Source organism: Grammomys surdaster, unplaced genomic scaffold (assembly GCF_004785775.1).
Source record: "Grammomys surdaster isolate TR1022 unplaced genomic scaffold, NIH_TR_1.0 126121, whole genome shotgun sequence".
Taxonomy (NCBI): domain Eukaryota; kingdom Metazoa; phylum Chordata; class Mammalia; order Rodentia; family Muridae; genus Grammomys; species Grammomys surdaster.
This window is the reverse complement of record NW_021620929.1, coordinates 2,887,950-2,908,695: the sequence shown is the minus strand read 5'-3', so window position 1 is coordinate 2,908,695 and position 20,746 is coordinate 2,887,950. Positions and strand designations below refer to the sequence as shown.

Below are 20,746 nucleotides of genomic sequence, written 5' to 3'. Positions count from 1 at the left end.
GATTGGAATGTAAAATAAAGAAATACTAATAGAAAAGAGTTTGTATAACACTGTTAGCTGAGCCTGTGGTATCTTCTAAAGACTACAGTTAGAATCAAATGACCATATGGTTACATTCTTTTAGACCTTTATAGCTGCCTAGAAGTGTAATATGCAAGCCAGTCCCACAGATACAACAGAGAAAGGTTCAGTTTGACACATTTCAAAGCAGAGCTAGTAGGTACAGATTATACTTCTTAAAAGCAAAGCACACATGAAAGTCAACATCATAATTGCCTTAAGTCTCTTTGGTCTAGAAAGCTGAATACTTAAAAAGGAAGGTGTTTTATTATATTTTTTTCTTTTGTTCATGAATATTGGTAAGATGTGAGACTTTTTCTGAAATATTTAAATTTGAGCTCTTAAATCTACATTAAAGACTCTTCAACTATTTGAGAAAGTATACAGATCTGGGCTACTGAAATCAATAATCATTGGTAGAGAATAGTTTATTGGCTCCTTGACAAGAGAGTGGTGCCTAGGTGAGCCATTGAACTGAATGTTGAGGTACCTGGTACCTGCCGACTTCTACATCTGAGCCTTTCCCTCCTAACCTCCCTTCTACTCTTCTGGGGAAGAGGCAAATTGTCACAGTTTTCTTGTTATGACAGTTCTCAACCCTAACTTCCCAAGTGCTACAGCAAAGGAATCAAGAGTACCATTTCTGGATCCTCGGGTAATGCTATGTCCAATTTTCTGAGGAACTGCCACACTGATTTCCAAAGTGGTTGCACCATCTTGCAGTCCCACCAACAATGGAGGAGTGTTCCTCTTTCTCCACACCCTCGCCAGCATCTACTATCACCTGAGTTCTTAATCTTAGCCATTCTGACTGGTGTGAGATGGAATCTCAGAGTTGTTTTGATTTGCATTTCCCTGATGACTAAGGACATTGAACATTTCTTTAGGTGCTTCTTGGCCATTCGAGTTTCTTCCATTGAAAATTCTTTGTTAAGCTCTATACCCCATTTTTTAATAGGGTAATTTGGTTGTCTGGTGTCTACTTTCTTGAGTTCTTTGTATATATTGGATATTAGCCCTCTATCAGATGTAGGATTGGTAAAGATCTTTTCCCAATTTGTTGGTTGTCGTTTTGTCCTATTGACAGTGTCCTTTGCCTTACAGAAACTTTGCAATTTTATGAAGTCCCATTTGTCAATTCTTGATCTTAGAGCATATGCCATTGGTGTTCTGTTCAGGAACTTTTCCCCTGTGCCCAAGTATTCGAGGGTCTTCCCCACCTTCTCTTCTATTAGTTTCAGTGTATCTGGTTTTATGTGGAGGTCCTCCACTCCTAGGCATATACCCAGAAGATGCTCGAACATATAACAAGGACATATGCTCAACTATGTTCATAGCAGCCTTATTTATAATAGCCAGGAGCTGGAAAGAACCCAGATGTCCTTCAACTGAGGAATGGATTCAAAAAATGTGGTATATTTACACAATGGAGTATTACTCAGCTATTAAAAACAATGAATTCGAGAGGTTCCTAAGTAAATGGATGGAACTAGAAATTATCATCCTGAGTGAAGTAAGCCAATCACAAAAGAACACACATGGTATTCACTCACTGATTATTGGATATTAGCCCAGAACCTTGAAATGCCCAAGATGCAACTCACAGGCCACATGAAGCTCATAAAAAAGGAAGACCAAGTGGGGGTGATTCAGTTCTTCTTAGAAGGAGCAACAAAATACTCAAGGGAGCAAACATGGAGACAAAGTGAGGGACAGAAACTGAAGGAGGGGCCATTTGAAGACCTTTCCACCTGAGTATCCACCCCATATGCAGTCACCAAAGGTAGATGCTGATGTGGAAGTCAGGAAGTACATGCCGATAAGGGCCTGATATGGATGTCCCCTCAGAGGCCTTCAAGAGTCTGACATATTCAGAGGCAGATGCTCACAACTAGCCATTGAACTGATCATGGGGTTCTCAATAGAGGAGTTAGAGTGAGGACTGAAGGAGCTGAAAGGGTTTGTGGCACCATGAGGAGAGCAACAATACCAACCAACCACAGCTCCCAGGGTCCTAACCACCAGCCTGGAAGCACTTAGGGAGGGATCCAGGGCTTCAGCTGAGTATGTAAGAGTGGAGGGCCCTGCCGGGCACAGGTGGAAGATGAGATCCTTGACCTCATGAAGGCTGGACGCCCCAGGGGGTGGGAATTTTGAGGGTGGGGAAGTGGGAGTGGGGGGGGGTAGGTGGGGGTTACATCCACGGAGAAGAAGGAGGAGGGGTAAGGGGATGGGGGGTTCCCCGGGTGGGTGGGGGATGGGGTAAGGGGATAACATATGAAATGTAAATAAAATATCCAATAAAAAAAAAGAAAAAAAAAGAAAAAAAAACTTGATATAAATGTTAAAACAAATCTTTCTCTTTAAAAATAAATTATATATCTAAAAATATTTAAATATTTGATTAAAATAATTAGACTTAAAAAAAAAAAGAGTACCATTTCCACAGTCAGTACTTAACTTCTAACGCTATGGATGTAGACTTCTTTTGGTGCATTTTTAACTGAACTCCTTTGAGTAAATGAACCCCACCCCACCCCCACCAAGGAATGGGTAGATAAAATAAAGGGTACACACAGGTCAGAATGTGAAAAGTAGAAACTTCAAGCTGAAAATAAGAATTATGAAATGTCTGGAAAGGCTATAATACCAAGGAAAAGCAATCTGTGGTGTCTGAGACGGCAGAGGAGCCCAGAGTTAAAATGATTGACACCTGTCTGCTATGTGCACATATGGAGACAAGTCTTAAACCACACTCTGATCTTAGTTCTTCCCACTTCTAGAACTCCCTGCTGTCTGCTTTTCTAACACAAGAAATGAGTCCATTCTGTGAGTGATCCCTTTCAGAATTCAGCACACGCACTGTCCCGGCTTGCTCCCCATCCTCCCTTCCATCATTCTTTTTTCTTTTTCAACTTGAACCACATTGTTGTCCACACATACCATCCCCACTCAACCATTCACACTTACAATTCTTGTTAGTATCTCAGTCATATCTGTTAAAGCTCATTTAAATAACAATAGTGCTAGCATTTGTTTCAAGTTCGTCACTTGGTAAACACTTGAATAACAAACTCTTTCATCCATTAAACTCATAAAGTGTTATTAACCCCAGTTGTACAGAAAAGTACTTAAGCTAAGAATATGCAAGTAGAAAATGGCATCATTTGACCTCAAGTGTCATCAGTATGGCTCAGCAGGTTAAGGGGCTCTCCCTGCAAGCCTGGCAACGTGAGTTCAATTCCCTGAGCCCATGTAACAGTAAAAGGAGAGAATGAGCTCCATTGAGTCGTCTTATGACCTCTACACACAATCACGGCACAAGTGCTCACACACAGCTTATACATACAAACATGGTAAAAAAAAATGTATAAAAGATTTATCCTTACCTCTATCTAGCTCTCTAAATGCCTTAAAAATGATGCTCTATCATTCCTGATCTTGTTCCTGGAATATTTTATGCCCTGTGTCTTCATTTTCTTACTGCTTGGGATTCTTGAAGAGAAGAGCAATGGCAAGCAGTACAAGAGCATAACTTGTGTTTATCAGTACAAATAGGTCATGGCTACATTATCAACCATTTTCTTTGTGATTGCTTGCATACAAATCAGGCAGGATGTAGTGTTCAGATTTTTGAGTTATGAGAAAACTTTAACTCTGATCCTACTAGATTTTCTGAGATAGGCATTGCTGATTCTGCAGCATTGTGTTAGGAACTGGCAGATTAGATAGACAATATTTAGTTTTTAGAGATTTTTAAACTAGAAGATCATATTGCCTACAACTGTGTCATTCTTGGCAAGAAACTTAATTGGTTTTTTGTCTTTTCTTTCATTATACATATATTTATCACTACAGATCTATTTAGCTGTCTACAATGTGCTAAGCAGCAGCCACTGTTGTGACTAAAGGTAGCTAAGCTGGTCCTGCCACCAAACTGGTAAAGAACTTAAAACCAATAGTTACTCAATTTGATCTGTCTCATAAGTGATGTGCATATGTATGTGTATATGTATAACTGTATTTAACTTGTTCTTGCTCCTTTCTGATAGTAAATGCTCATGTTTGCTGCACTGGGAACCTGTCGGAATAATCTTGAAAAATTTGAGGCTGTCTATAAGATTTTTTTTTGGATTGTCACTCACCTGTGTAGTATAAACGGAAAGGATTAGGGGCTGTATGGTGGAGCAGCTGGGCCCCGAAGAGCTCGGCTTCACACTTTCCACTTTCCCGTCCACAGATGCAAATCCTAATGTCAACTCAGTTCAGCCTGTTTGTCAAACTAAGAAGGTTAACAGCAGCAACCAGCACTCAGCTAAGTAGATAAGTCAAAGCAATGACTTACCAGATGGCACCAAGATGCAGACACTGTCTATATTTTGTCACATAGGTGCTAAGTGTAATTCGAGGCTGTTTTCCATGCACCAAATGAAAGTTTAATTAGAATTTATTGTACTGCAATAAGTGTAAGTGAACAAACATGTTAAGTGTTTTGTCCCTTTCCTTTGTCACTGAGAATATTAATATCTATAGTATGGGGAGTGATCTTGATTTCAGTGGACATGAGCATTTACTATTTAAAAAAAAAGTAAAAACAAGTTGAATATATTTATAAGTATAAACATATATATGTACATAGAGAAATGTAGACGTAACAGACTGTCATTATTACTGAGAGTAATGATTACTTTCTACATAACATGCTTTGAAATAAACTCACTTTACTGGACTCTTTAAAAACACTTACCTGGCCAAAAGACGGCTCAGCAGCTAACAGGGCTTAGGATGCAAGCCTGACTCCGGGTCCCCCCTCTGAAAGGCACCCTCCTCCTCCACACAAGCCTCACCCCTCTTGTGCCCCTGCTCTCCCACATACCATGTGCACTCACACATGGATGAATCAATTAAAAATTTGTAAATCTTCCACAAGGTCCTAATTATTAATCATAATAAGTATACTGATTCAAAAGGAAGAAGGTGGAAACGCAGACTGCTACGGAATGTAAACTTTAGTTCATCTCTTGAAGAAGAGAAGAAGTGGTGCTCAGTTGTTTGTGCTTTAAAATTTGAAGCAACATTCATCATACATAATTAAACAAAGTTAAAATTTTGTAGGTATGGAGCAAAAAAAGCCACAGATATTATAACTATTACAGGAAATAGAGAAGATTAATAGTTTATAAAGAGCACATTACCTCATATGTATGTTCTTATCATGAGGATAAGAGCATTTAGTAAACACTTATCAACTTAACAATTTAATCCTACAATTGGAGTATAGATATTCCCAGTCTGATTTGTACACAGAAGAACCAGAGAGACAGAGGGAAATTAAAAATTATTTAACTTTTACAAAGTAAAGTTTTCATGGCAATTTTTGTGGCTATGTGGCCATAATTTAAAATATGTACTATATGTGTATGAGAAACAGTGAGGAGGAGCTAAAATGCATTTGATAAGAACACTGTGTAACCACACTGCTAGCTTCTTATAAATACACTGTAACATGAACCAAGTGCACACTTTGTCCAGAAATCTCAGTATTTTAAATTTGTTTTAGGTAACTGCTGGGAGCTATATTTTTTAAAAGAAGGCATTATCTTAGGAACATAAGTTAGAAAAAAATAATATCTTGGCACCACTCAGTAACTGAGCAAAGTTTAAATTAATACTAGCTAAAAAGCCTTAAATATCTTTGGTGCAAAAAAAATAATATTTTAATTTTTATTTTGGAAGACTGTTTAGAAGGTTTAAATGGAAAGTATAGATTTTATGAACAGCTTTCACTGTATGTTGTAGACATTTGTAGATCACATTATTTTTTCTATCAGCTGTTTGGCAAGAGTACACATTTGCTAAGATGGTTAATAGGACACAAATATAGACATTTCGTGTGCTGTACCATGTAAATGGAAACCTTTGTAGTTACATGTTTTTGTAGCAAGAGAATTGTTTTAAAAGGCATGTAATTTATTAGCTATCGGTAGCTGCTTTATTGCCTTGCCGCGCTGCAGTAATAAATAAAAGAAAGTGAACTGATTTTACAAATGGCACACAAGGTGCACATTTTGTGGGGGAAAAGTCTTTTTTTAAAGAATTGGCATTAAATCCTTTTTTTGTGATGACAAAGAGGCTAAGAGTGCAAACTGTATTTTCTGTTTATCGAAAACAGTCTTTTTTTCTCCGGGGCATTTTTTCCTATGATCATCAAGGGATTTCAAAAGCAATAAAGTGTGGAATCATTGTTCGACTTGAGCAGTATTAAAACTTAGGTTTTAATTTCAGTGAAGTAATAAGATTTGAACCTGTCTCACATTACAGCACTGTAAGGCATTTAGCAATTGTATTTTAAAGGAGGTTTTTAAAATGCAGCTCACTTGTAAGCTAACTGTCTTTCTGTAATTAATAGTTTTTCTTCAGTCTAGGCTGCTGCTGATCACACCAAGAAATATCTGAGATCTTTGTAACACATAGTAATTGTAAGTCTTAACTCCTAATTAGCCTGAATGTCTAATAATTTTCTATTTGTGTCCAAAGCTGCTAAAATGTAGTAGAGAAAAAGAAGTGGTGTTTAAAGCTACAGTGTGTCTTTGGGCTTCCAAAAATACAAATGTACATGTACGTGTATATTTTTATGAGTTTTTATACAGAGCAAAATTATGTCAGTATTTTATTCTTCAATATCATTTACTAGCTTTTATGCACCATACCACATATATATGTATGCGTGTGTGTGTGTATGGCATATATGTATGTATTTTTGTATGTATACATATTTTTAAGTGCAAGATAAGGGTTTATTTGTTAAGCTAAACCCAAAGTTACAGTCTAGATTCTTCCATGTGTAACACTGAAACTCATAGTTATGTCTCAAAAAATGCTTTAAAATATGAGCATTTCTATTAGATCAGTGTGAGAACATACTTACTGATAAAAGATTGTATTTACCATTTTGAATTGCTATTGAAAATAATTGCCTCTACAAAAGGAAACATCTGTATGATGGCACATGGTTAAAGCTGCCATCAATTTTCAACATTTGAGGGTTGAGCTATGACCTTTTATGATGACTGTGAACAGTAACTGCCTCCATTAGCCATAAGTTTTGTTTCTTTATTTTAGTAGATGGCCCAGACTGTAAATATTAGAGAATCTAAAATAAATCAACATATTATCCTAAGGATACAAAATGTAAGAGCTATTTGTGGTTGGGAACCTTTGACAGATAGTTTGGATGAAGCAGATGATTGCCTGCCTAGCGTATCTGGTCTCCATTGCTATGCCTGCGGGCAGTTTAGTGCTATGGTTGTATATTGATGTCAGGGTTAGTACTGAGTGGCTAGCAGTGACAGATGTCTATAATTACAGGCAATGCTTCCAGTATTTCTGAAAAGCCAGCCTATGTTGAACAATTATCTTATTTCTGCCTTGCCAAAGAGCATGTTCCAATTGCTAGTATTAGCAGTGGTGGGTATAGAGCTTCATCTGCTGCCTTGGGACAAATGTGGGAAAAGCAGTTGGTTATAAAACATAAATGCAAAATATTTTTTCAACATTTTAAATTAGTTAAGTTCAGTGTTTCCCTAATTTTTATCTCCCCGTAATGTTTCTGTTGAAGGAGTCTTGAAATATAAAAACACATTTGGCATACTTATTGGGATTTTGTTTTCCCCTAGGCCTGTGTGGCTCCCTAGTGCCAGTATCCCTTGCTTTACTGAATAGATGCTAAGCAAGTTGGCTTTGAAACAAGTTTCTCTGATGTAGATGTAGATTGTATGTTCTGATTGATTACCATTACAAAATTGGAAATGCATTTCCATGGAAAATTTCTCTAACCCAGTAAGTTTATTTGGAAACTTAATGACAAAATTATAAAATGATAAAAAGAAAATGTTAAACCATCAGATTGGAGAGGTGGCTCAGTGGTTAAGAATTCTTGCTGTTCTTGCAGAAAACCCAGTTCATTTCTCTGAACCCACACGGTGGCTCACAACTGTCTGTAACTCCACTTCCAGGGCATCTAGTACCCTCTTCTGCTTCATGGTGTCGTACATGCAAGTAGTGCCCATAAATTCACACAATCACCAATATGTACACATAACAAAAAGAAATTGCTAACATATGCCAGGTACCTTAGTCTACCTGTGGCTTTACATTTGCTAAGAACTACAATTCTTTGGGTTTTTTTTTTCTTTTGGTTTTTTGTTTTGCTTTGTTTTATTTTCTGTTTTCCTTATTGTTTTCTTTTCTGTTTTCCTTATTGTTTTTCAAGGCAGGGCTCTGTGTAGCCCTGGCTGTCTTGGAATGTACTCTGTAGACCATGCTGCCCCCAACCACCTACTCCTACACCCCAGTACTTGGATTAAAGGAATGGGCCATCACCACCCAGCAAGCATTGTGATTCTTCAATCTTGTTTTAATCTTCCATCTTCAAAGATTTTTGTTTTTCAAACACTTACTGTCATTTCCAAACTCCAAGTTTTGATAACCACTTCCTTCCTTGCTCCCTTTGGCCAACTTTGTTGGCTCATTAGGAATGTTTTCATTCTTTGTGTATGTATAAATGTAAGACTGTCTTTTTTATCTGGGCATTTGTCCCTATAAACATGGACCATAATGCCACAACTGCCAGGAGGTACAGCCATCTCAACACATTCCAACCTTCTTAAAGCTAGGCACTGTATAGTAACAGAATGTATTCATGGTGTGGGTTTTGACTTCTTCATTTTCAGTTACTGTGGAATGAGAACGCACGCCTAGGAAAAGGTTGAGACTATAGCTTCGTCTTATATCGTATTCCAGCCTATACTAAGATTTCTCCCCACAGCTTAAACACTTGGATGAATTTTTAACTTTTTCATTTAGCTTTTATTTTAACTAGCTTTTTTTAAATCATCATTTTACAGACTAGAATTTCACAAAATCTTCCTACTCTAAAGCAGCCCAGCTTGCGTTCCTCTGTGTCATGTGACCTATCGTGTAAGGACAGGTTTTAGGCATGATCAGTTTCATAATATCTGAACAAAACTAACATCATGACTTCATCCCCATAGTAATTATTTCCCACTGGAATTATATTTTTTTCAACAACAAGTTAAAGCAGTGGTCCTAGCTGGCCAAAAGTGACAGGTGATGCAGGCAAGCCTACAATTGACAACGTGGCCTGCCATGCTGTTCTCTTCCCACTTCCTCATTCATGCTTTTCATGCTGCTCCTCCTGCAGAGTCATTGTAGACAAGGTGTTAATGCTACCTTTCAGGAGGCCTTTCTCTCTTGTAACCATGCTTGTTTAACCATTACTAAAGTTCTTCACCAATACCTTAGCACACACCACTGTTTTCCAGCGTCCGATCCAGACAAAGTGCAAGGAAAGTGACTGTCGTTTCAGCATATGAGATGCAGTAGCAGCAGCTTAGGCACAGAAGAATTTTACTGTGTCAGGACTGTCTTGCATACTCTGCATAAATTTACTACTTTAATCCTTTCCAACAGCCAGTGAAAATTAGGTCCCATATACATCCTCATCCTAAAGTTAAGAAGCCAAGCTTCAGAGGTTAACTGGCTTAATTACTGTAATCACTCTATAGTTGCCTGAGCCCCACAAGTCTTGAGCTTTAGAACCTATCTCCCTACTAGCCTTCTAGCCTCTTACCTAGTGATATTATTTTTGATTGTTTTAGATTTATTTATATATAGGAGTGTTCTTGCTTGTGTGTATGTATGTGCATCTCATGCTTAACTGGTGCCCTCAGAGATCAAAAGATTGTGTCGGATCCCCTGGAACTGGAGTTAGATGGTTTTTAGCCACCATGTGTCCTAGGAACTGAAACCAGGTCCTCAGCAAGAAACAGTAAGTGCTCTTAATTAACCTCAAGCCATCTCTCCAGCCTCACATACTGTTATTTATTACATTATATTTTTGTATTCTTATATAGCAAAGAATTGAGGCAGTAAAGAAGTAATTTAAAGTTGTAGAATTAATTCATTAATTTTGAGTGACTTTCTGAAGCACACTATAAGGCTAGTAAGTAAGAGATCCTCAATCAAAGCCTCACGTGTGTTACATTGTGCATTATTTGTGTGTTTCCTCCTGGTTGGAATTACCTTAAAAATATGTACTCAGTAAATTTTGGTCATTTTTGTTTTCTTACTGACAGAAGAAAATGTTTCCTGAGCACCGTGTACTATTATCATCCACCAGTGGGCTTTTGCATGTTTATGAATAATTTCAAAAGACAGAAACAGATTTTTAGGTGGTTGTTGCAAATATTGCCTGCTCTAAGTTGAAGGTAGTTTTCATTTATTAGGCTACAATAGGAGAATAATTGAAAATGAAACAAAGGGCCTTTTTAACTATGTAATAAGGGCTGCGAATGTAGTGTGGTTTATGTAACACTTGCCTAACAAGAGAAAGTCCTGAACTTGAGCCCCTGGTACCACATAAAGCCAGCCATGGCGGTACATGTCTATAATCCAAGCACTCTAGAAGTGGAAACAGAAGGATCACTTTATTCACTACATAGCAAGTTCAAGACCTGCTTTGTCCACTTGAAACTCCATCTAAAAACAAAAACATACTTGACCCAGTGGAAAAATGTGAATGTCACTGACTATTTTCATTTCTGGATTTTTATTTCATTCTTTACCGTGTCAGAGATTTCCTCCTGCACATAAAGGATAAAGAATTAAGTCTCCTTTACTAGGAGGGAAGGAGTTACAGACACTGGTTTTGAATATAGGAAACGGGACATAGTTTCAGAGAGAGAATGTGAAAATAAAAAGAAAACTAGAGAATCATGTAAATAAAACAAAGATGTTGAAAAGCAGAGATTGCTTCTGAGTAGTTGTCTTAGAGCCACTACAACTACAAGGAGACGTGCTTTTTCAGAGGACTGGGGAGATGTGTGTACAAGAACTCGGACTAAATGTAGAAGACCCACCATGACTCTACCCTTTTTTTTTTTTTTTTGACTGGCTTAACAGTTGAGTTTGTTGGTTTTAAATGTGGTTCTGGCCATCAGGAGGTGACTTGGCCACTGACACCATTAGCTGCACGTGTCCTGTTTCCTCAGTGCCAGTGCCTCCTGGAAATTGGCAGTTCGTATTTAATGATTCCTTAAATAGGTCTGCCGCCATCATTTATTCCTTTTTTAGAGTTAGCCCTCAATAATTGATTTTTGAATTATTTTTGAGTTATTTTTGAATTATTCTACTCCAACAAACCCGTCGTAATTCATATAGTCATATTCAGAGTTTGAAAATGACGTCACCGTGCCTCTAGGTTCCAGAATGACAGCCAAAGTCACAAGAATATTTGAAATGACAGCAATAGACATCTGAGCCATTTCTTCCTTGTACCTGAAATTGGGAAGGCTTACTACTCTTCTCTTACATCTGACATCAGGTGGCAGGTCCATAAACTCTGTGCTTTTTAGGTTGTACGCCCGAAGAATGATGTTTCCAGAGTTCCAGAGAAGGCTTGGAAAATAGTTAAGGTGAGTTGAGTAACTGGTTATGGTGATGGGCTCACCCGTCTGTATGCTTGTCTCACGACAATTCCAGGTTACTAAGGTAGACCCATGCACACAGGAGCAGGGTGCACTGCATTGGCTTGACTCCTTTCTATATACCGTATCATCCTAGTGCATAGGGCTTAGAGCCAAATAGTCAGTAGTCACCTCATTAGGAGGACTAACTGTAAAGACTGTAGTCACTGTGAAAGTAATTTAGGATCCTTGATTCTAATATTTCTGAGTCCTAATACCTGACAGGGTAAGTTTTACTAGATAGTGACTAGGACACCCCGTGCCAGAGTGCATTTCTGGCTGACACCTTCCAGAAGCATGAGGAATAAACAAAATTCTTTGCTTCTCAGTTACTTACCTCTGCCCTTATCCTCTCACAAACTTTATACAGTAACTTTGTTCCTTTAAAATCTAACCATACCATCCTATAGGCTTGGTGATAAAAGATTTTGTTATAAAACAGACCCTTTATTATAAGTAAAGCTTTAAATAGCTAGGCCGCCTCTTCCGGTCCGTGATCTCAGACATCTCAGCGAAGCATTATTCTTTCGCCATAACATTGTTTGTAATTTTTTTCAATGGGTTTGGAAAAATAGTGCCTAGAATTTTAGTGTGGCTTTATCCACAGAAGACTGGTGTAACAGAAGCTCAGCTCCAGACATGGAGTGAGTTGGCAGCCAGCAAGAGCAAAGCTGTGTCAGGACAAATGTACTCTTCATCTTCTCTGGTTGGCTTTCAGCTGGCTACACCACAGGAGTCTCTATGAGCTGTGTATCCTGTGACCAATAACTGGTGCACTCCACCCGGGTCCCTCTTGGCTAGGGACAGCCTGTCGGGAGACATTAGGTTCATGCTGGTGAAGATTCTTAGTCAGTGGCTCCCTGAAGGAAAAAGAGGCAAACAGCCAGATTCTGTTGAACAGGTGGTAGTTAGACCTTAGCTCTGGTTGTGGGGGTGGAAAGGAAAGACTTTCTCCAAAATTACCAGTCTTAGGCGTTTTCACATGACCATTATGCGCTTCTCTGCCCAATAAATGACTATTTAGACATGTGTCCGGGGAATCTCTGGCAGCCTCTGGAGCTCTCTTCACTTTTCCACCTTCCTTTATCAGTCTGGATTTGGGCCCACGTCAGGAATGGAAACCCCACTGGGATGCAAGCAAAAGAGGAAGCATGTTCTTAGCCATGCATCAGTGGAGGCCCCTACTGGGAGAGGGGATTATCACAAGCAGCAGGCAACCCTGCACCCCAGCCTGCTGAGCTCCTGCTCTGCCACAGGATGGGAAGCAAAGGGAATGTGAGGCCAGAGTGGTTGCTCCAAGTTTCCTTACACAATAGGTTATTCAAGCAGACTGAGAATGCTTCTTAAGCCATTTCCTAGGTCCATGTCCCCTTAGGAAGATGGTCACCACAGATGGTGGGTTCAGATAGTCTTGTTGCAGTACCGATTTAACATTCATATGACACTTCCTTACTGGCTTTTCTCTGACAGATACTTTCATGTCCTCTGACCAAGGCAGCAGCTGGCTCTGCCATTGCCACATAGTTCCCAACTTAAACTATGGTTTTAAGTTAAATTCTGCCAAAGGATTTCTTTGTCCTAATTTCAATCCTATATTTAGTAATTTTATGTTAAATGCTATGGCAAGGTTAGCTAAGATTAATATAGATCTTATTCACCATCACTATGGTTACATATTTAATATGCAGCAATGGTGTTTGTACCATTAATTTCTTGCTATAGTGATGTTTATTATGATGTTCCTGTTTTAGTCAGCTTAAATGTCAATGAAAGAGCTCAGTGTCCTTTCTTCCAAATGGTTCAGCTACATAATTAAATGCTGTATTAGGTCACTCTGCCTCATTCTGCTACCAACACCTTCCATCTTAACAAAGTCCTCTTATAGAAAGGATTGATTGACTACAAGACAGAAATTATGGAGATTGCTTTCTTATCCATAATATGTAGTTCCATGTCAAAGTTCCAAGTCCTTTCCTAAGTAATACTAGTGCCTTTGTCCTGTGAGCACTGACTCCATGTTTCAGTCCTGAATCCTTCCCTAACAAACATAAGCACCTTTATGGAACAGAAACTGTCCTGTGCAGGGCGCTGTCTCCATGTGGGGTACTGTCGAGCACAGGTTTTTCAAGTTACAAGTCAAAGCCTTAACTGATAAGTCACTACGGTAAATTATGACAGTGCTTTAAAATCCAATTGGGGATGGGTTATGTTTCCAATTTCATGTTATTTGATGTAAGTTTATGAGAATTAGGTGACTCAAAGAAGGTATATCGCCTGACGGCAGGAGTCTGCTGTCGATTTCCACAGCACTGTGCACAATATGCTAATGCCTTTGAGACACTGTAACATCTTAAACATCTATAGAGTGAGTGCCTACATGTATTAACTCCCTGTAATCTTCTGAAAATTCATTATACAAAAATCTTAATTCATTATAACAGCTCATATGAAAACCTACAAAACTGGGTTTCTTTTATTCTCATATTTGCACACAATGAGAGATTCTCATTGTTTGTAATTTGTTTCATGCGGTGCCTCTGAGTACATCTCACAGAGGGCTGTTATTGAATCTCTGTGACTGTCATTATAGCCATCAACCTCTAGGAACTAACATTCTGGGTTTCCCAGTCCTGTAATCTACTTCAGATGTAAGGACTGACATAATTAGCTTCACACAACTTATAATCCGAATGCAGCAGATACCCAATTCCAAGTATCAGGTTGGGGCGGGGGAGCAGTTTAAAAATTAGTGTAGGCTTTACTTCTACTCTTTATTAAATTAAAGCCAAATATCTTGTTGCTGGCTTTCTTTTGATTTCCTTTTCTGGTTGTCTAATTTGACTCCTTTGAAAACTGTTTATAAGATTATTGAGGAAAGCCAAAAAAATGAAAGGATGGTTGAAGCTGTCTGCCTGTAAAAGCATGAGTGACATCCCCCATTAGATGAGCTCAGAAGGTGAAGGTGTACTGCAGGTACACTTGAATATACTCTGAAGTAGTATATCCACATACAAACACCCGTTCCTGAATTTTAAAAGAACCTTTGCAATAGAATAACAAGAATTTATTACAATGATTTTAGTAACATGTATTTTCAAACTGTAATGACAATTTCTGACATTTCTATAAATTTCATATATTTCATGAGCTGTTTCTGTCTAACAGTTAAAATGGGCGCTTGCTAGCTTCTGAGTCAGCTACATTTTAGAAGAAGTAAGAATTGGTGTTGAGCAGGCTGTGCTGAGAGCAGTGGCAGAGGCTCCCAGCCTGCATGAGGTCTGAGTTCTACTCCCAGCACCACAGAAAGGACATGGGGAGAACTGAAAGTTCTGTGTCATGAAATAATCAAGTCCTTGTTTTATCCCTTTAACAAACAGAATGTGTTAGACAAAGATTTTAGAATTACCAATGCAAATTTCAAAGGATTATTGGCCTTGATGGTTATCTTTTTGCTATTAAAATCTCCATAAGTGCTGGAGAAATGGCTTAATAGGTAAAACAATTGCTACACAGCATGAAAAATTTGAATTACCCAAAACCCACGTAAAAGCCAGGCAGGCAGGATACTGAGAATCCCCAGGGCAAGCTGGATAGCAAAAAAACGAGCATGCTCCAGTTTCAGCAAGAGGGTGATGAAGGAAGCCACAGTTGCACTTTAAGTCTCTGCACATTTCAGGGAACACCTAGTTAGTGGCAGATTCAGAAACAGAATCTAAATGTCTTTAGAACCAAAGCCTATTCTTTCTTTTGCTGAGTTCATGATGTTCTAAGAACTGCTGAGCAGACATTTCCCCTCCCTTTCAAGAGCACATACTTAAATGATTGGTGAAACTTTTATTCACATGAAAAACTGACACTCCAGGATCATAATTATCAGATGATATTAAAAGTATCTATAATAGACTTGAAACTATGGTTGCACCCAAGTTTCCAAAAAAGAAAGGTCTTCTAATCTATGAGAAAGCTTTCTCCAGGAAACACTTAAGCTTTAAAACGACACCGTTTTATACAGCAAAAGTTTGGTAATTCCCATGCTTAGTGAATGAGATTTTAAGTATGAGATCCTGTGTCAAAAAACAAAAAAACAAAAAACAAACCCAAGTAGAATTGGCAGAAGTATGCATTTGATGATGCATTTACCAGGCACAGTGAAGTGATGGGCACAGTTGCTCTCAGGCATACTGAAGGGGGAAACAAAGGAAGGCTGAAGCAGGAAAAGCCTGTTTTCAAAGCACATGTCTCTGTCTAAAATACAAACCAAAGGTATGAGTGTGTGCTGGTTGTCATTGTATTATCAACCTTGGAAGAGGAACTGGTGACTTAGTCTTTCTCCTTTGGTAGCTGTGGCAGTGACAGTGGCGTAAGTGTTTTGAAATAGTCTTCGTGTGTAACCCAAGTTATCCTCCAACTCAAAATCTTCTGCTCTGTTTGACAGTTGGGGTTAGGGACATGCCTGACCTTAATCACTTATTTCTTCAATATTTTCATGTGTGTCATTAGAATCAAATTACCTTACTAGCTTCTGAAATTAAAAGTTAGTTGTCTGTGCTGTTGTCTCCTCTTAAGTCTCTATACTTTCTGGAAAGGAATTCTATGATGTGGTTTCTTCTTGTTATCATAAAGATATTTTGGTAAAATTTATTTTTAAAATTATTTCGAAGTGATAAATGTTGTGAGAAGTATTCGGAACTCTGAATATTATATTAGATTTGTTGTCAGTAGAAACCTTTTTTTTTTTCACTGGTGCTTTATGATGAACAGCTTTGTAGATACACCTCATTGGGCAAGTTGTATCTTACCTCTTAAATAGTGTATGCATTATCACATGATTCAATTCTAAATGTTAGAGGATGTTTTCATATTATCTTCATGTTCTCTGAATGTCGTGAGGCCTGAGCTGTGAGGCAGTCTTTTAAGAGAAATGTTGTAATCATACATTGATTTTAAATGACCCTGTCACATGTGAAAACAAATCAGATTGTTGTTCTTAATGAGCTTTTCAATTTACTATTCAGTAGATCAGATAAGTGGATTTAAGAGGTAATGATCCTGTTTAGTACTCTGGCTTGACTGTCAGATCCTGGTAGTGGAGAGAAGTCCCCGAGGACAGAAGCGTTGACACAGCTCTAGATGGGATAATGGGGATCAAAGCTAATGGATGCTAAAAGGAATGGTGCAGGTTACAAGGAGGATTGTGGGTAAAACACTGCCTGTGCCAGTGTTGACTGTTTGCTCTTGCATGGTACTTCCTTAGATCCTATGCTTTGAGAAACTGTTTTGACAGCAGAGCATGACAGACCTGTCTGCCTGCCTAGCAAACTCTCCCAACAGAAAAAAACAAACCCTGCTGGTGGGATCCTCAGTTTTCAAAGATAGCACATTAGTTACTAGGTTCTTCACCGTGACACAGTGAAAAGTCTTGGGATGTAAGTTTTCCTTTTACAGAAGTACAGAGAGGTCATCGATGATTCAAAACAAGAAGTTAACTAAAGTTAACAAAGAAGAGGGCCATTTGATGAAAATACCACAGGAATGGGCCGCTTGGCATTGCCATGTCCTTTCCAAAATCCCATGTGTCACTGAGCAACACCTTCTAGCAGTGCCTAGAGCACTTATGACCATTTTCTTTGTCTTTGACAATGATTGTGAACTCAGGAGGGAAAACTAGTGCTTGGACCTAGAAGAGCTAGTAGCTTCATTCATGTTTTCATCCTTGGTGAACACCAGGGCCTTTCATATTCCAGTCAGTATGAGGAGCACAGTGTGTGCCCTCTACACGAACATTCAGCAGAAGAGAACAGACAGCAGCTTGCCAGGTCTCCACTGTCATGTGCTTTCATACATTGGTCTTAAAATCAGGATCTCAGTGGATAACCACAGATTACATAACAACCCACTCTGTTCTCTATAAAACTTTCTGTTTTCTTATTTTTGACCACAGAATTCAATATATCCTAAAATGGAAACGGGCACATTGCATTGTTTGATTATTCACATTGTAATACAGTCTCAGTAGGCCAGCCCATTGCTTTTTCTATTACATATTAAGTGTACATGTCGTAGTCATTAACAACGTATCATAGATACTGAGCCAACAAATAGGACACAGTATCAGTCTGAAAGGATCTTCTAGCAAAATGGGAGAGCTGGACAACTAAATATCACAAAGTGAAAGGACCAGGGTAGACAAATGGAGCAGATACACACAGGAAAATGAAGCTCGCTGTGCCTGGAAGACTAGGAAGACCTTGGAGAAGATGGTTTTTGAATGGAGGGAGAGGAGGAAGGCTGGTGCTGACAAACTGAAGAGCCAGAAAAACCTAGAGATGATTCAGTTCTTCAGTGCTTACAGAAAAATGCTTAAGAGAAGTGGTTGAAAATGGGACGTACTGGGGGTCAAGGAGTGAAAAGTTTGCACACCAAAAGTTGTATTGATGTCTTTTCTTCCCACCACAAGTATCTTTGGACCATACAATGATCACAGCAACTACTGGATAATCACTGGAATACTGTTGTCGAGGGCTCAGCAGTCAGCAGAAGAGACACAGGAAATTTAAATAATACTTTTCTTTCTCCTCTCTCTGCCCCAGCTTCTTCCCACCATTCTGCTTCTTTCTCCCTCCCTCTAACCCCCTCCCTCTCCAGCCACCCTTTCCTTTTCTCCCTGTGTCCCTGTCAGTCATCTTGCTAGCCTGAGGAAGGGGCTTCCAGACATAGGCCCCAGATGGAAAATCTGTATCACAAGGTTCTTATTTGCATAATGTTTAAAACTCAAATACAATACTTCTGCACTCCTCTCCTGTATGACCCTTTGACTCTGAGTGATTTATTATCTTACCATGACCTGTGGCAGTATATCAAACTAATGTGTAAATAAAGCTTAGTTGTCATATGTAGTAAATAAACAGATTAGAGAAGGTGAGGTGACATACAATCACTGGGGATTAAATGACAGAAGAGAGATCACATGCAGCTGTGTCTGGCAAGGATAGCCTGCAATCCCACCAGGCTCCCAGGGAATGTTCTATTGAAGGCTGGTGGTATTTCACCACTTAAAGCGGGATTATGTGTTCAAATGTGAAGTGTGCCTGAGGTTGAGACAAAAATGTCACACCCAAGCTCTGCAGCCAGCTGTGCCCACTTGGAAGCTCAGAGGATCCTCATGTGATGATGCTCAGTCTCACTGTCCACAGTAAAAGCCGTCTCTGTCTCAGCTAGAGAGTATTGCAGGGAGTGTCTGTAACTGACCCACACTCTCTGCTTTGTAAGAACACTTTGATTATCCTTGAGTTCTCTTGAATTTTATTGATGCTTTGCTGAAATCTAAAATAGGTAGAAGGTGTTTATCTTAGAGTCTTTTGTGTGTACTATTTTCCAATTTTTTTGGCATGGAAAAGAAAGAGGTGACTCCCAATTCTGAGTTGTGATGAGTGAAAATGAGTGTGGCTCTGTTTGTGTGAAAGTGTGTGCATATTCCACAGCAGGCATGCTTCCTGTGGGGAAAGGTACCGCAGTCCGGGATGACACTGTTCTCATTCATGAGCTCTGTACTCATTCCCTGTTTCAGAGTGGATGCAGATCTTTGAATTTTAGACTTGTTAACTTGAGTAGTCTTTTGAAACTGCCTATGAATGATACAGCTTTTAACACTTCATCTTTCATGCAGGTGTATGCCCGTATGTCAGAAGTCTTAGGAATAACAGATGACAACCATGTTCTGGAAACATTCATGACAAAAATGTAAGTATTTTTTTTTCTGTTTTGAATTGTATATCATCTTGTATTTAGATCTCTTTATAGAAACTAAGTTTTTAATTCAAAATCTTGGCTTTTATTTTTAGTGTGTGCATTGCTCTTCATTGAGCTTCTCATACTTAAGGCTCAACATCTAAAGGGTATTATAACTTGTCTGGGTGTCCACATGATTATAGTGTACAATATCATATCACTGTCCTAAAAAGATTTATAGATATTGACTATAGTTCAGTTAGGCGGGATTTGTTTTTGTTTTTTTTTTTTGCTTTATAATTAAAAACAAAACACTCCACCTCAAAGACCACTGAAGAGCTAATTGCAAACTATAGTCGTGATCACCTTAAACTAGTACATCCCTTGGCTCTAGCAAAGATATGTTTATAGAGCTGAACGGCTTCTCCTCACAGATCCACCATTGCTTGTTGAGCCAGCATCCATGCTTCTGCTTGGATTCCATGGATCTCACAGACAACCCTGTCTTGCTTGCAGGAGCAAAGCTGAGTCAACACCAGGACGTAGCTCAGTTTTGGGGCCCCCAGATGATGACTCGTTTGGGGCAATAACTGGTTCACCTTCATGAATTCCTTTGTGATGATAATTCCTGTTTCCATTCTGTTTGGCTGGGTTCCAGATTTGTTTCTTCTGTGAAACACTTAACATTATAGTCTGACTTATTTAGAGAATTATTTACTATTAAATTATATTTACTATTTTAAATTTACAGAATTCAATGCCAATGTTCATTATATGTAGATTGATTGTATAAAAGTTTAAATGTGCTATAAGAATTTTTTAAAAAATCTGTTGAAATGTGAACACGTGTTTCACTGTGTGATTGAAGTCCCCTAACTTACATATGTCTCTGTTTCTGTGGTTCTTCTGATGCAGGTAGCTATCTAACAATTTAAACATTTCTTTCATGTTTAGTGTTACAAACCTTAAGTACTGGGGAAGATGTGAGCCTGTAATCTCAAGAACTCTTCAGTTCCTAAGTGACCTTTCAGTTGGATATCCTTTCCTTGTATGCATGCTGCACACCCTCAGCAGGCTCAGTCACATGGCCAAGTAGTTCCCTTGCTTCTGGTTTTCCAGAATTTTACAATAAACTGTCTGGTCTGTTTATAACTGTCTGGTCTTATCTATAAATGTGTGTTTATAGTAAATGTGTACTACGATATGAAAGTATATATATTCATTCCTGTCTAATCGTGTTTACATTAAGCTAGGTTAATAAATGATTACATCATACAGTATGTAGCACACATGTGTTTCAGTCCATAGTTTTCATAATTTTCAGAAATTTCTTTTTCTGAAAGAAAGCATGTAACTAGCTTGAAGAAAGTCACACGTTAGAACCATCCCGCCTCATGAAGCCTCGTCCTCAC

At 38.6% G+C, this 20,746-nt stretch overlaps 1 protein-coding gene across 2 annotated transcripts in view; it reads left to right on the top strand.

Annotated features, from left to right (window-relative positions):
- Ranbp17 (RAN binding protein 17) overlaps positions 1 to 20,746 on the top strand; it is a 286,889-nt gene that overhangs the window by 160,145 nt on the left and 105,998 nt on the right. Inside the window, exons 15-17 of one of the 2 annotated variants that reach the window (XM_028756443.1) lie at positions 11,496 to 11,555; positions 19,273 to 19,346; positions 20,289 to 20,369. In XM_028756443.1, coding sequence (XP_028612276.1) covers positions 11,496 to 11,555; positions 19,273 to 19,346; positions 20,289 to 20,369 — 215 coding nt within the window. The remainder of the gene's footprint in view (positions 1 to 11,495; positions 11,556 to 19,272; positions 19,347 to 20,288; positions 20,370 to 20,746) is intronic. The other variant, XM_028756444.1, reaches the window with a different exon arrangement.